The sequence below is a fragment of the Salvelinus alpinus genome, chromosome 33, assembly GCF_045679555.1.
Source record: "Salvelinus alpinus chromosome 33, SLU_Salpinus.1, whole genome shotgun sequence".
Taxonomy (NCBI): Eukaryota; Metazoa; Chordata; class Actinopteri; order Salmoniformes; family Salmonidae; genus Salvelinus; species Salvelinus alpinus.
The window spans coordinates 11,128,980-11,142,385 of NC_092118.1; the positions used below are offsets into that span (position 1 = coordinate 11,128,980).

Genomic DNA, 13,406 nt, shown 5'->3' on the forward strand with positions numbered 1-13,406 from the left:
CTTCTTATTGGTGTCCTTTAGTAGTGGTTTCTTTGCAGCAATTTGACCATGAAGGCCTAATTCACACAGTCTCCTCTGAACAGCTGATGTTGAGATGTGTCTGTTACTTGAACTCTATGAAGCATTTATTTGGGCTGCAATTTCTGAGGCTGGTAACTCTAATAAACGTATTCTCTGCAGCAGAGGTAACCCTGGGCCTTATGAGAGCTAGTTTCATCGTAGGGCTTGATGGTTTTTGCGACTGCACTTGAAGAAACGTTCAAAGTTCTTGAAATGTTCCTCATTGACTGACCTTCATGTCTTAAAATTGACTGTCGTTTCTCTTCGCTTATTTGAGCTGTTCTTGCCATAATATGGACTTGTTCTTGGTCTTTTACCAAATAGGGCTATCTTCTGTATACCCCCCCTACCTTGTCACAACACAACTGATTTGCTCAAATGCATTAAGAAGGAAAGAAATTCTACAAATGTACTATTAACAAGGCACACCTGTTAATTGAAATGCATTCCAGGTGACTACCTCATGCATCTGGTTGAGGGCATGCCAAATGTGCAAAGCTGTAATCAAATCTATATTTATATTTGCTTAACACTTCAGTATGTGTTATTTCATAGTTTTGATATCTTCACTATTATTCTACAATGTAAAAAATAAAGAAAAACCCTTGAATGAGTAGGTGTGTCCAAACTTTTGACTGGTACTGAAAAGAAAACACTGTTCATCTGTTTTTACTATTCGCCATCTTATCTCTCTCTCTGGCCATAGAGAGAGATATCAGTCTCACACTGTGAACTGACGTGTGATTGGACAGTACAATGCAGGAGATGTGATGAATATGATGAACAAACCTACTAATTCAGTGTCCTTGTGGTTAGTTTGTGTCCGCCCTGAGATTGGAAGTTTGCGAGTTAGATCCCCGGCTGAGTCATACCACATACTGTAAAAATGGCACCCGATCCATCTCTGCTTGGCACTCAGCATTAATGTAGGTAAGGCCCTGCGATAGACTAGCATCCTGTCCAGGGGGTGTACTTGTACATCAAGCTGACTCACTCTACAGAAACAGGAGATAGGCTCCTGCTCCCATCAGCCGTTCCGGCTCCACAAGCAAAATCAACGTAACTTTTTTTTTTACTGCACAGTCAAGGGTTGCTATAGCTTCTGTTTCTATACTGTTGGCTTCTGTTCTCTATCTTACACCTCTGCGAAAGTCACTGTAGGCCTCAGACGGTTCCATTTGTCTCTGGTTTTCTTTGGTTCTACTGGAGAAATGGCTCCCAGTGAATAATAACATATTTTCTCTCATTCTATTTTCAGATTTGTTCCTCACAACCCAAGTTGGCAATGGTCTGGGCTTCGAGACGTGGATTAATAAGGTACGACACAATCACATTTCTCTTTTATGTTGACTCAGTGTACAATGACAATCTACAGTCAGTGAAAACATGGGTAGAGTTTAGTTGGGGCAGCAGGAAGCCTGGTGGTTAAGAGCATTAGGCCAGTATCCAAAAGGTCGCTGGTTCGAATCCCCAAGCAGACTATGCGAAAAATCTGCCGATGTGCCCTTGAGCAAGGCACATAATCCTAATTGCTCCTGTAAGTCGCTTGGGATAAGAGCGTCTGCTAAATGACAAACATGTAAATGTAGTTGTTTCTCTCACAGCACAGTCATTTCAGAGAGACTTTCTTTTTGGTAGATTTTATTCGGCGCTTCCACTGTTGTGGTAGTTTGCATTCTGCAAGTGCACTGGTACAGTCAGTTCAGGTTTTTTAGGGTATTTAAAATTCAGGATGCAGAGGCTCACGAAGCACAGGCAGGGCACCCGCCTTTTGTGAAGAAGAAGAAGAAGATGAGAGGAGGAGGGAAGGGTTGAGGTTGCAGGGATATGAAAAATGTGACCGAGGGAGGGATAGGAAGGAGGGCAAAATGGATGAAAATTGGGATAGGGGAGAAAAAGAGAGAGTTTCTTTGGTGCAGTATTGTAGATGGACCCTGTTCACCTCCTGCTGACTTTGACCTCTCCAATGCTGCAACTGGTCTGTCTTGAGCTGGAGGGAACCTTTCTGACAGTGCTTTAATAATCTATTTTTATGGAGGTAATCTCCCCTGTGTTCCCCGGGCCGTGTTGCTTTACCTCAGCCTGTAGGGACACTGCACAGTGCATCAGCCAAAGACAGACAGTCCAGCAGGGGATAATTGGGTTGGGTGATTAAAAGCAGAGGTGTGTTCACCAAATCCTTCATCCCGTCTGATTCATCCAGCCGGTTTACCCGTTCCTGTTGGTGGTGTTCTTTTTGTTTCTAGAACGTATTTTGGGAGGACGAGGGGTTTGCTTTAAGGGTTGATGGTGGAATGCACCGGTGATTGGTGGCAACAGAGTTATTGAAGTGTTTCCATGATTTAATTCACAGACGTAACACACGCGCGCACACACACACACACCCTGTGACAGACACACACCAGAGACTAATTTCCTGGTTTCCTCTGTGTAAGACCCCAGTGATCCCTGGCTGCTGCCTTTACTGGGCGGTCTTTCGTTTAACAGCTGCAGGTCACAGGCCAGTGCTTTCGCCCATTTCAACACTTCATTTTAATGACTTTCTTTCCGAAGACTCCCCGGGCATCCTTCTGCTCTTCTCTCTGATTACGCAAGAACAGCCTTTTGTTTGTGGAGAATGGAAAGGCAGAGGGGACGCTTTTCATTGGCTAATACCAAGCCATGGGCAACCCCTTTACTTTAATACCTGATATGATCTGTCAATTCACCAGCTGAAGGAGCCGTTCCTGCTAAACAAACATGCAGGGAACGCATTAGCTGTTTGATACGTTTTCTCAGTAGTCGCAGTAAAGTGGATTCGAAAAGCGCGTCGTTGCATGAGAGACACGCCAAATGCACTGTGTGTAAACGTGAACCTGCTGCCGTAGTCTGCGGATCTTCACACTTCAACCAGCGCGCCTCACTCAATCAGAAAGGCGACACGACAGATTTAATCAGGAACGGCTTCCGTGCCTCAAATGCTCAATCAGTAGGCCACCACCAGTCAATCACAAAGATTTAGATCTCCCCTACTATACTCTAGAGATGGTTAACACTGACTGCATCATATTATTATTATTTTTGGGGGGGGGTGGATTTTGTTGGTATTTTACTCCCTTTTTCTCCCCAATTACGATCTTGTCTCATCGCTGCAACTCCCCAACGGGCTCGGGAAGCGAAGGTCGAGTCACCCGTCCTCCAAAACATGACCTGCCAACCCGTTCAACTGACAACTGAGGTCAGCCTGCAGGTGCCCGGCCCGCCACAAGGAGTCGCTAGAGCGTGTTGAGCCAAGTAAAGCCCCTCCGGCCAAACCCTCCCCTAACCTGGACGACACCGGGCCATTTGTGCGCCGCCCTATGGGACTCCCGAACACGGCCGGTTGTGACACAGCCCGGGAACAAACCCGGGTCTGTAGTGACGCCTCTAGCACTGCGATGCAGTGCCTTAGACCGCTGCGCCACTCGGGATGCCCCCACAACTCAATCTTCTTGTTTTTAAAGCACGCCCGCAATCCACGAGTTAGTCACACACACATATGGACACACTCAATCAAAACACACTCAGTCGGAGCATCTCCGTGTGTTCCGAACAGATTTAACCATCCAGGTGTCTGTGTTCTCCAAACATACCATCATCGGTGCTCCATGAGTCAACCCCAGACTCAATCAGATGATCACCGTGTAACATAACACAGACCCAAATCAGCAGAGCCACACTGCGGAGCGGTGCGTCCTGCCATGCCGTAGCTGCTCGGTAGGTACTGACTAACGGAGAGAGAGAGAGAGAGAGATGCGTGATGGATGGGCAGGCAGGAGACACTCACATGCTCGCTCAGTCTGAAAAGCTGCCTACGTTTTGTCTGACTGCCAGGTAATAAATAAGCAGAAAGGAAGAATAGTGAACGAACGGGATGCTTCTCTCTGAAAATATTCCCAGATGCCATAAATCAGTAATGGGTTGCTCGGTAGGCCTCCTCTTTCCTACCGGGCCAGGTTCTCATCTGCTGCTCCAGAAGGGAGAAGGAGATAAGCAGAGCGGAAGAGTTTTACAGCCCTCCAATATCTCCCCCTTTTCTGTTTTTGTACCAAATACACGATTCATTATACCACATCATGTAGAGTCACGGAGCAGGGAGGGAAGTCCTGCTGCGTTCACGTTATGGTATCAAAACTAAAGCAACTCCTGTATTAGAAAAAGTATTTGACGTTATCTTTTTGGGACCTCACATTCTAAGGCAACGGGCCATATGTTTGGGTTGAAAGAAGCCGGCAGAACCTACGACTGAGCCGTGTGTATCCCAGCCCGCTAGTGTGTTTCTATATGTAGCTCGCTGCATGGTGGGTGCAGCGTGTTCCCTCTGGCTGGAGTGTAAAGGCCAGAGGGTCTTCTACATGGTAACAGGAGAGTGTTCCTGGGGCCTTGTGTCAGGGTCTGCTGAGAGCTCTGTGTTAATGAATGTCACTGTGTGGGTCAAGAGCCCAGAGTCTAGTAAGAACACACACGCGCTGATACTCCTGCCATATTTATATACAGTAAAGAGAAACCTTTTGTATAGAGAGACTATTCCAGCTTGAATCTCAAAGCACAGCCATGTTATTCGCTTTGCTACTGTTCCACTGTAACCCCCCGTGTCCAGTCACCCCCGTGTCCCCTGTTACCCCCCCGTGTCCCGTCACCCACTCTGCCTGCTCACACAATTAAAGCAGCCCCTTACTAATGGATGGTCAAAGTACCAGGCCATTTGTCCTTTCACTCTGTCCATCATTCAGTTTTGAAATGTACAGTAGGCAACTGTATCTACGTTTTAATTTGAACATTCTTTTTTTTTCCAGGGTGGGAACTTCACCAAAACCCAGCCCGGAAGTGTACCAGAAAATGTCAAGAAAGTTGGCCAGTCTTCTTTTGTCGACTTTAGTGAGTTTTCTCATTCCATGTTTTCTCATTCGGTCTTTTAAACTCCCAGTTCCATCATTGCTCTTTCGCAGTATCAGGAATTGTTGGTGTCTGTCTTCAAAGGCCCCTAAATGTAACTGTCTGTGCTCTTTCGGGATGACATTTTCAAACAGCTCTGATCTAATAGCATTTCCCAGACAGAGAGAGCACAGAGTTTCCCAACATCCTATCTTGTTAGAATGTCTCAGCTTTACTCATTGTTCAGAAGTTTGTTGGCTTGGGCGTTTAAGTAAAAACTCAGTCCCAGTAGATGAGTTGTAATCTTAAAGTTGAAGTAGGTCCAAAATCACATTGTATTTCTAGATGGGCCACAGGGTTCTAATCAATTCCATATCATAAAGCAGCATATCCACTCTAAGTAAACTATTTGTTACATTTTGACTGGATGAAACACACACACACAAATACATACATACACATCATTGCCAAGATCAATATTTTAACAGTCAGGGGTGTCATGAAATATTTAGAGTACAAATTTCCTCATCCCAAAAATGCTAATGTTTCTTGAGCCCAGGGAAATACCAAGGGAAATTACCTATGTGGTTTTCTGTGTGTATTTAATTCTTTATTTCTGACGGACTTGGCCTTTTTGTTCAAATCTCAAGCTTATCTGAGCAAACTTTTTCTTTAATCATCTTTTCACTTTATCACTATGGAAATGTCACTTCAAGCTGTTACCATGGTTAGGAAGGTTAAGAGGAGGATGCTCAAAGACTTTCCTTAAAGATTCAGAGGGATATATCTTGTCATCGCTGTTACACTTTCAGGCTCTGGAGGTCAATAAGGATTGACGGGAATCGGAAGAACGCTTTTGCCCCCGTTTGTTTATGTGACGCGTCACTGTTTTGATCAGCTGTGCACATGTGTAGGTGATGCTGTTTTAAATGGAAAATGGATGACTAATGAATGAAGACGGACTGACCATTCATAGTATGAAACACAATGAGTGTTGAATGTTGGCTCTGATGTTGGAGCTCCCAATTACTCCGTGTTGCCCTCTCGTTACCTTCTATTAACCCCTCGGAATTCATTATATTTTCCATCCTTTTCTTTTTCTGCACTTGCTTGCTCTTGGCCCTTGTCACTGCATCGTGCCAGGCAGGCAGGAGAACCGGGGCATAAGCCAGCACACGCCTGTAACACCTGCAACGAGTTTAAAGAGCTTAATTGCACTGATCTTCAAAGCACGTTGTCCTTGATTTCACTTTTGTTCCCTGAATCGACCAAGAGCTTTTGGTGCCTAATTTAAAAAAAAATATTGGATTCAGAGCACCTGTTCTGTGGAGATGGGGGGGGGACATGACCTCCAGGAGAGGAATGAACGAGAAGGAGACTGGGCTCTTCAAAAGGGTCAAATGATTTCAATGTGCGAGAAATAAAAAGAAAAAAGCAGCACAGAAAAGCTGGATGTGTGCAGATAGAACACAGACAGGGGGAGATGGAGCTGGGAGAGGGGAGAATAGACAGAGGGAGTAATAGAGAGAGGGAGATGGAGCTGGGAGAGGGAGGAATAGAGAGAGGGAGATGGAGCTGGGAGAGGGGTGAATAGACAGAGGGAGTAATAGAGAGATGGAGATGGACTGGGAGAAGGGGGAATAGACAGAGGGAGTAATAGAGAGAGGGAGATGGAGCTGGGAGAAGGGGGGATAGACAGAGGGAGGAATAGAGAGAGGGAGATGGAGCTGCGAGAAGGGGGAATAGACAGAGGGAGTAATAGAGAGAGGGAGATGGACTGGGAGAAGGGGGAATAGACAGAGGGAGCTAGGAGAGGGGGGAATAGGCAGAGGGAGATGGAGATGGGAGAGGGAGGAATAGAGAGAGGGAGATGGAGCTGGGAGAGGGGGGGGATAGAGAGAGGGAGATGGAGCTTGAGGGGGGAATAGACAGAGGGAGGAATAGAGAGAGGGAGCTGGGAGAATAGACAGAGGGAGATTGAGCTGGGAGAAGGGGGAATAGACAGAGGTAGATGGAGGAATGGAGATGGAGCTGGGAGAGGGAGGAATAGAGAGAGGGAGATGGAGCTGGGAGAGGGGTGAATAGACAGAGGGAGTAATAGAGAGATGGAGATGGACTGGGAGAAGGGGGAATAGACAGAGGGAGTAATAGAGAGAGGGAGATGGAGCTGGGAGAGGGAGGAATAGAGAGAGGGAGATGGAGCTGGGAGAGGGGTGAATAGACAGAGGGAGATGGAGCTGGGAGAGGGAGGAATAGAGAGGGGGAGATGGAGGAATAGAGAGAGGGAGATGGAGCTGGGAGAGGGAGGAATAGAGAGAGGGAGATGGAGGAATAGAGAGAGGGAGATGGAGCTGGGAGAGGGAGGAATAGAGAGAGGGAGATGGAGCTGGGAGAGGGAGGAATAGAGAGAGGGAGATGGAGCTGGGAGAGGGAGGAATAGAGAGAGGGAGATGGAGCTGGGAGAGGGAGGAATAGAGAGAGGGAGATGAAGCTGGGAGAGGGAGGAATAGAAAGAGGGAGATAGGAAAGCGAGGAGCTTGACGCGTCTGCTTGATATCGGAGTGGGAGTTATTCTGATCACACTCCAAGCTTTCAATTTCCGCATACACCTCAGTGATAGATTGCGGATACAGGAGAGACCGTCCTCCTAAACCGCTTCTCCAACACACACACACCATCTCTATCGCCTTACTCACTACGTCATCAACAATTTATCCATAACATGAATCTAGACGCTTTCAAATGGTGAGAAATGTAATGTAATGATGGGCTGTTTCCATTTTACAACCAAACGCACACATTCATTGTGTGGTTTTTCAGTGTTACCAACTAAGGTTAGACTTTCTTCCAAAGACTTTAGTCAGGCGTGTCAAACTCATTCCATGGAGGGCCTGCAGGTTTTAGTTTTTTCTCTCCTTTCAGTTAAGACCTAGACAACCAGGTGAAGGGGAGTTCCTTACTAATTATTGACCTTAATTCAGCAATCAAGTACAAGGTTTGAGGGAAAACCCGCACACACTCTGCCCTCCGTGGAATGAGTTTGACACGCGCATTAGAATGACTCCACGAGAATGTCTGTTGAAGTAAGCCACAGTTTAACGGCTGCATCCGCTGGTGCAACGCTTCCGACACAATATAGCCACGCCACTGTAGTCTTAATGCGTGCACAACATACGCCAGACAAAACGTTCCGTCCGCCTTATCATAACCGTAATTGCATTTCTCAAAGCGACAGCGCCCGATGCGTAAGTCATTGATGGAGACTGCACAGCTGAGGACCACAGGAGGAGTTGACTGTTAATGCAGGTGGAGGAATTACGTCGACGACGTGACAATTTGTGTTCTGGTTTTTCTCCCGAGCGACCGTACTAGCGTACATCTGAGGTGACGGCCGTTTTTTTGCTGAGCGCTTCGCGGAGGATTTCCTCTCCTCCGTTAGTGTCTTAACAGTGACAGCTCTGTAGAACTACAGTGGTCCGTGTGCAGAGAGTCTTCTCAGGTAATGCTTTTGAAATATGAATGGGGTATTTTTGATGGTTCCCCCCTTCCCTCTCTCCCAGGCAGTATTTATTTTGTTGTTCATCTCTGGTGTGATATTTCTCTGACGTTGTCGAGGTACACTTCTCTGCCTCTTTTTTTTTGAGAGCAAGGATAACACCTCGTACATTGTTTCCTCTTTAAATCGGCGCGCACCAACACACACACACACAAATAAAATGTGTCCAACTTTTCACATTGACACACACAGAGAGAGCCTCCTTAGCCCTTCCCAAGTCTGGTTGCATGACAGGGTCCAGATCAGATTACAGACTGGGGTGTTGTAATGTGTCTGGCTGCAGGCTGGTTCCCTGGGCCAGGGGAATACAGGAAGTGTGGAGAGTGTGTAATCTCTGGGTTTCTCCGCAGGCCCGGCCTCTGATTTACATTGTTATTGGTCCTGTGTTGTATCCTATGAATGCCAATGGGGTTGTCACCCTGCATCAGAGCTTCACCAGGCACTGCGGTTTCCCTCTCTCTCTCTTTCTTCTCCTCCTCCTATCTCTCCATCCGCCTCTCCCTCTCTCTGTGTCTTTTCTTTCTCCCACTCTCTGTCTGAATAATAATGTGCTTCATTAGTGGAAGCCAGTGCCATCCTACTGGTCTGACAGTAAACATCAGTGGATGATAACACAGGAAAAACGACTGGCAAGCTCGCTCCGATTTGTGAAACTACTGTTTTAGTCTCCATCATTCACCTTTTACCTCACTCCCATCTCTCATCTTCCTCCCTCCCTACCTACCTGTCTCTCTCTCTTTCCTCAATGCCCTGATGAAATGTTTTTACTCTTACCTCCGCTGTTCTGTCTCTGTTCATCTCAGTCTTTCCCCATCTTCCTGCTTTCTTGTTGCTCCTTGTTTTATTCATGTCTTTCTCTTTTTCTCCCAGATGGAGATGGGTTCCAGGACCACCTTCTCCCAGTGTGTCTGGACGATGCATGCCACAGGAGTGCCATCTACCTTTCTAAGCCCGGGGAACCTGAGGTACAGTGCTCCCCCCATTGAAACCTGACGAGAGACCTCGAATCCTGCTCCATCCTTCAACTAAACTAGCCCTGCCTTCGTCCTTCACAGGCTGCCATTTTGAGTGGCAGTTTTTTTTCTTTTCTTCTTTCAGACATGAGCATCTTGGTTATGTTGTAAACACCAGGGGTCCTTTAGAAGAGCTGCTGAGTGACACAGCCAATACCCGCATCACCCCCACCTCTTCACCTCTGTCTGACTCCCATCTCTTAGTCTCAGAACCACTCTCTCCCATAACTACCCCCCTCATCCAGGAGATCGACAGCACACACTCATAAGTGGCAGGACAACAATGGAGAAAATGGGTTCATAGCCACTCCGAGACTAATGAGAGTCTTGCAGAGAAGATAACAGTCAGCACGGCGCTCACATTTTCCCCCACACACGTCTGCTTTTGTGTGCCTGTCACAGACAATTATGATTTGAGCAGGGGGGAGACTGAGGGAGAAGGAAAGGAGAAAGATGGCAGAACACATGTTGGCTTTTGTTTGGTTGTCATACTGTGCAGTTCTTCGCTGTCAGAGATGAGGAGAATGGAAAAGTTTTCCGTAGGTGATTCCATTAGCGATCCTCTAGCGAGCTACTTCTACCTTTACTCACTCTATCTTCTCCCCCACTTTCTATATATACTGTATCTCTCTCGCACTTTTTTTTTTCTTCTCTTTTTTTCTCTCTCACCACTGAGTTCCTGCTCGTTTTCTCTCAGCTAGCTTGTGGTTCCCTCTGACCTCAGGCTACGAGACATGATTGGATTAGAAGCTTGGTAGGAGGAGATGCTCTGTTCAATCAGTGTCTGGGATCTTTGTCTGTGTAGGTACGCGTTCCGGTACGTTCCTGCAGGTGTGTATGCTTCTGTCGAGACGTGTCTGTGTGTGCAGGAACATGGCTCCCCCCGCTTTCCCCTCCCACACTGATTGAGGCCATTTGATCTCGCTGTGTGTTTTTCCTATCACGCTAATCCGCTGCTCATTGACAGCGTAAACATGTAGCTTCACACTCATTAGACTGTTTACAGAGGCTGTCCATTATATTCACTCACACTGCATGTGTACACGCCCTCTGAATATGAGCACAGCACACTGGGTCTCATTGAATTGCTGCATGAGAAGGGATAGGCTATTTTCTCCAATAGCTGGAACTCCATACATCTACCTACCATATCCATCCAGACCTATACCAATCCACCCCATATCCATCCAGACCTATACCAATCCACCCCATATCCATCCAGACCTATACCAATCCACCCCATATCCATCCAGACCTATACCAATCCACCCCATATCCATGAGGTATTAGTATCTCTTTTGAGTGTACAGTGCCTTGCAAAGTATTCATCCCCCTTGGCGTTTTTCCTATTTTGTTGCATTACAACCTGTAATTTAAATTGATTTTCATTTGGATTTCATGTAATGGACATACACAGAATAGTCCAAATTGGTGAAGTGAAATGAAAAGAATGACTTGTTTCAAAAGAAATCTACAAATAAATAAGTAAAAGTGGTGCGTGCATATGTATTCACCTCCTTTGCTATGAAGCCCCTAAATAAGATCTGGTGCAACCAATTACCTTCAGAAGTCACATAATTAGATTGCACACAGGTGGGCTTTATTTAACTAAGTGTCACGTGATCTGTCACATGATCTCAGTGTATATATACACCTGTTCTGAAAGGCCCCAAGTCTGCAACACCATCAAGCAAGGGGCACCACCAAGCAAGCGGCACCATGAAGAACAAGGAACTCCAAACAGGTCAGGGACAAAGTTGTGGAGAAGTACAGATCGGAGTTGGGTTATAAAAAATATTCAAAACTTTGAACATCCCACAGAGCACCATTTCAATTCATTATTAAAAAATGGAAAGAATATGGCACGACAGCAAACCTGCCAAGAGAGGGCCGTCCACCAAAACTCACGGACCAGGCAAGGAGGTCATTAATCAGAGAGGCAACAAAGAGACCAAAGATAACCCTGAAGGAGCTGCAAAGCTCCACAGCGGAGATTAGAGTATCTGTCCATAGGACAAATTGAAGCCGTACACTTCACAGAGCTGGCTTTACGGAAGAGTGGCCAGAAAAACGGCATTGCTTAAAGAAAAAAATAAGCAAACATGTTTGGTGTTTGCCAAAAGGCATGTGGGAGACTCCCCAAACATATGGAAGAAGGTACTCTGATCAGATGAGACTAAAATTTTGCTTTTTGGCCATCAAGGAAAACATGTCTGGCGCAAACCCAACACATCATTACCCCGAGGATCCTCATCACCCCGAGGATCCGCATCCCCACAGTGAAGCATGGTGGTAGCAGCATCATGCTGTGGGGATGTTTTTCCATCGGCAGGGACTGGGAAACTGGTCAGAATTGAAGGAATGATGGATGGCACTAAATATAGGGAAATTCTTGAGGGAAACCTGTTTCAGTCTTCCAAAGATTTGAGACTGGGTCGGAGGTTCACCTTCCAGCAGGACAATGACCCTAAGCATACTGCCAAAGCAACATTCGAGTGGTTTAAGGGGAAACATTTAAATGTCTTGGAATGGCCTCATCAAAGCCCAGACCTCAATCCAGTTGAGAATCCATGGTATGACTTAGAGATTGCTGTACACCAGCGGAACCCATCCAACTTGAAGGAGCTGGAGCAGTTTTGCCTTGAAGAATGGGCAGAAATCCCAGTGGCTATATGTGCCAAGCTTATAGAGACATACCCCAAGAGACTTGCAGCTGTAATTGCTGCAAACGGTGGCTCTACAAAGTATTGACTTTAGGGGGGGTGAATAGTTATGCACGCTCAAGTAAAGTTTTTTTGTGTTATTTCTTATTTGTTTCACAATAAAAAATATTTTACATCTTCAAAGTGGTAGGCATGTTGTGTAAATCAAATGATACAAACCCCCAAAAAATCTATTTTAATTCCAGGTTGTAAGGCAACAAAATAGGAAAAATGCAAAAGGGGGATACTTTCGCAAGCCACTAGGTTTGATTTCACCCAGCCCTCTGTGTCCGTGGTCGGGGGAGGAGTCACTTGTCCCCCCTCCGACAGGATCCAGACATGTTAATGGAACCTATAGCCGGCCCTTCCTCCAGAGACTGGGATCCGTGGGCCGGGAGGTGGCCTAGAATTTGATTGTCCCTTAATCGGCGTGTCGGGAGGAAAGCCCATCCATAAAACATGGAGAGGGGAATGGCAGATTGTCTGAGGAGGCATGAGTAAGCGCCTAGGGATGTGCAAGGAATTCCAATGTGTAGGGGAGGGAGGGTGGGGTACATGGGTTGGCTCGTACAGCTCTACATCAACCCCTCCCCTCCCCTCCCCAGCCCACCACACTGTTATTCATTTCATTTTCATGTACTGCATATCCAAACCTTTGTCCCTAGGTTTGACAGTATCTGGAGCTGGTCGGATTGTTTCTTTGTATTTCTTTTTGGGAGGAAGATAAATAATATTTGTTCCTGTTGCCTGATTTATTACTCAGCCTTCTGCAGTGCTGCTGGCACCATTACAGCATGGGAACACTGTCCTGAATAGAAAAGTTTGTCGAGCCGAGTGTGTGTGTGTGTGTGCTTGTGTGTGTACAGTATATACAATGTTAGGTAGCCTACGTCTTCTTGATCCATTTGGATGGTCAGTCAATCATCTGAAGACTCACGACATGAGTGGGAACGGACAGTTGAGTTGAATCCCAGCCAAAGCCCACATCACTTGATGCATATGAGAGTGGAACAGGACATGGCCATTTTCTCCACCCCACCGCTTTAATATACACTGGCAAATTTCCAATGTGAAAGAGTCAGGCCATCAGTCTGAGACAGGGCACGGTAGCACCAGGTGACATCCACAGATAACCTCTGTCTTTGTGACATGCTGACATGTGGGTGTAGTCTGTCACCAGCT

The 13,406-nt window shown here is 46.4% G+C and overlaps 1 protein-coding gene across 2 annotated transcripts in view; it reads left to right on the forward strand.

The window, feature by feature from the left end:
* The window catches only part of LOC139563295 (T-cell immunomodulatory protein-like), a 118,852-nt gene that overhangs the window by 19,211 nt on the left and 86,235 nt on the right, over window positions 1-13,406 (forward strand). For both annotated transcript variants that reach the window (XM_071381854.1, XM_071381853.1), the window contains exons 7-9: window positions 1,319-1,377; window positions 4,875-4,956; window positions 9,380-9,474. In XM_071381854.1, the coding sequence (XP_071237955.1) occupies window positions 1,319-1,377; window positions 4,875-4,956; window positions 9,380-9,474 (236 nt within the window). The remainder of the gene's footprint in view (window positions 1-1,318; window positions 1,378-4,874; window positions 4,957-9,379; window positions 9,475-13,406) is intronic.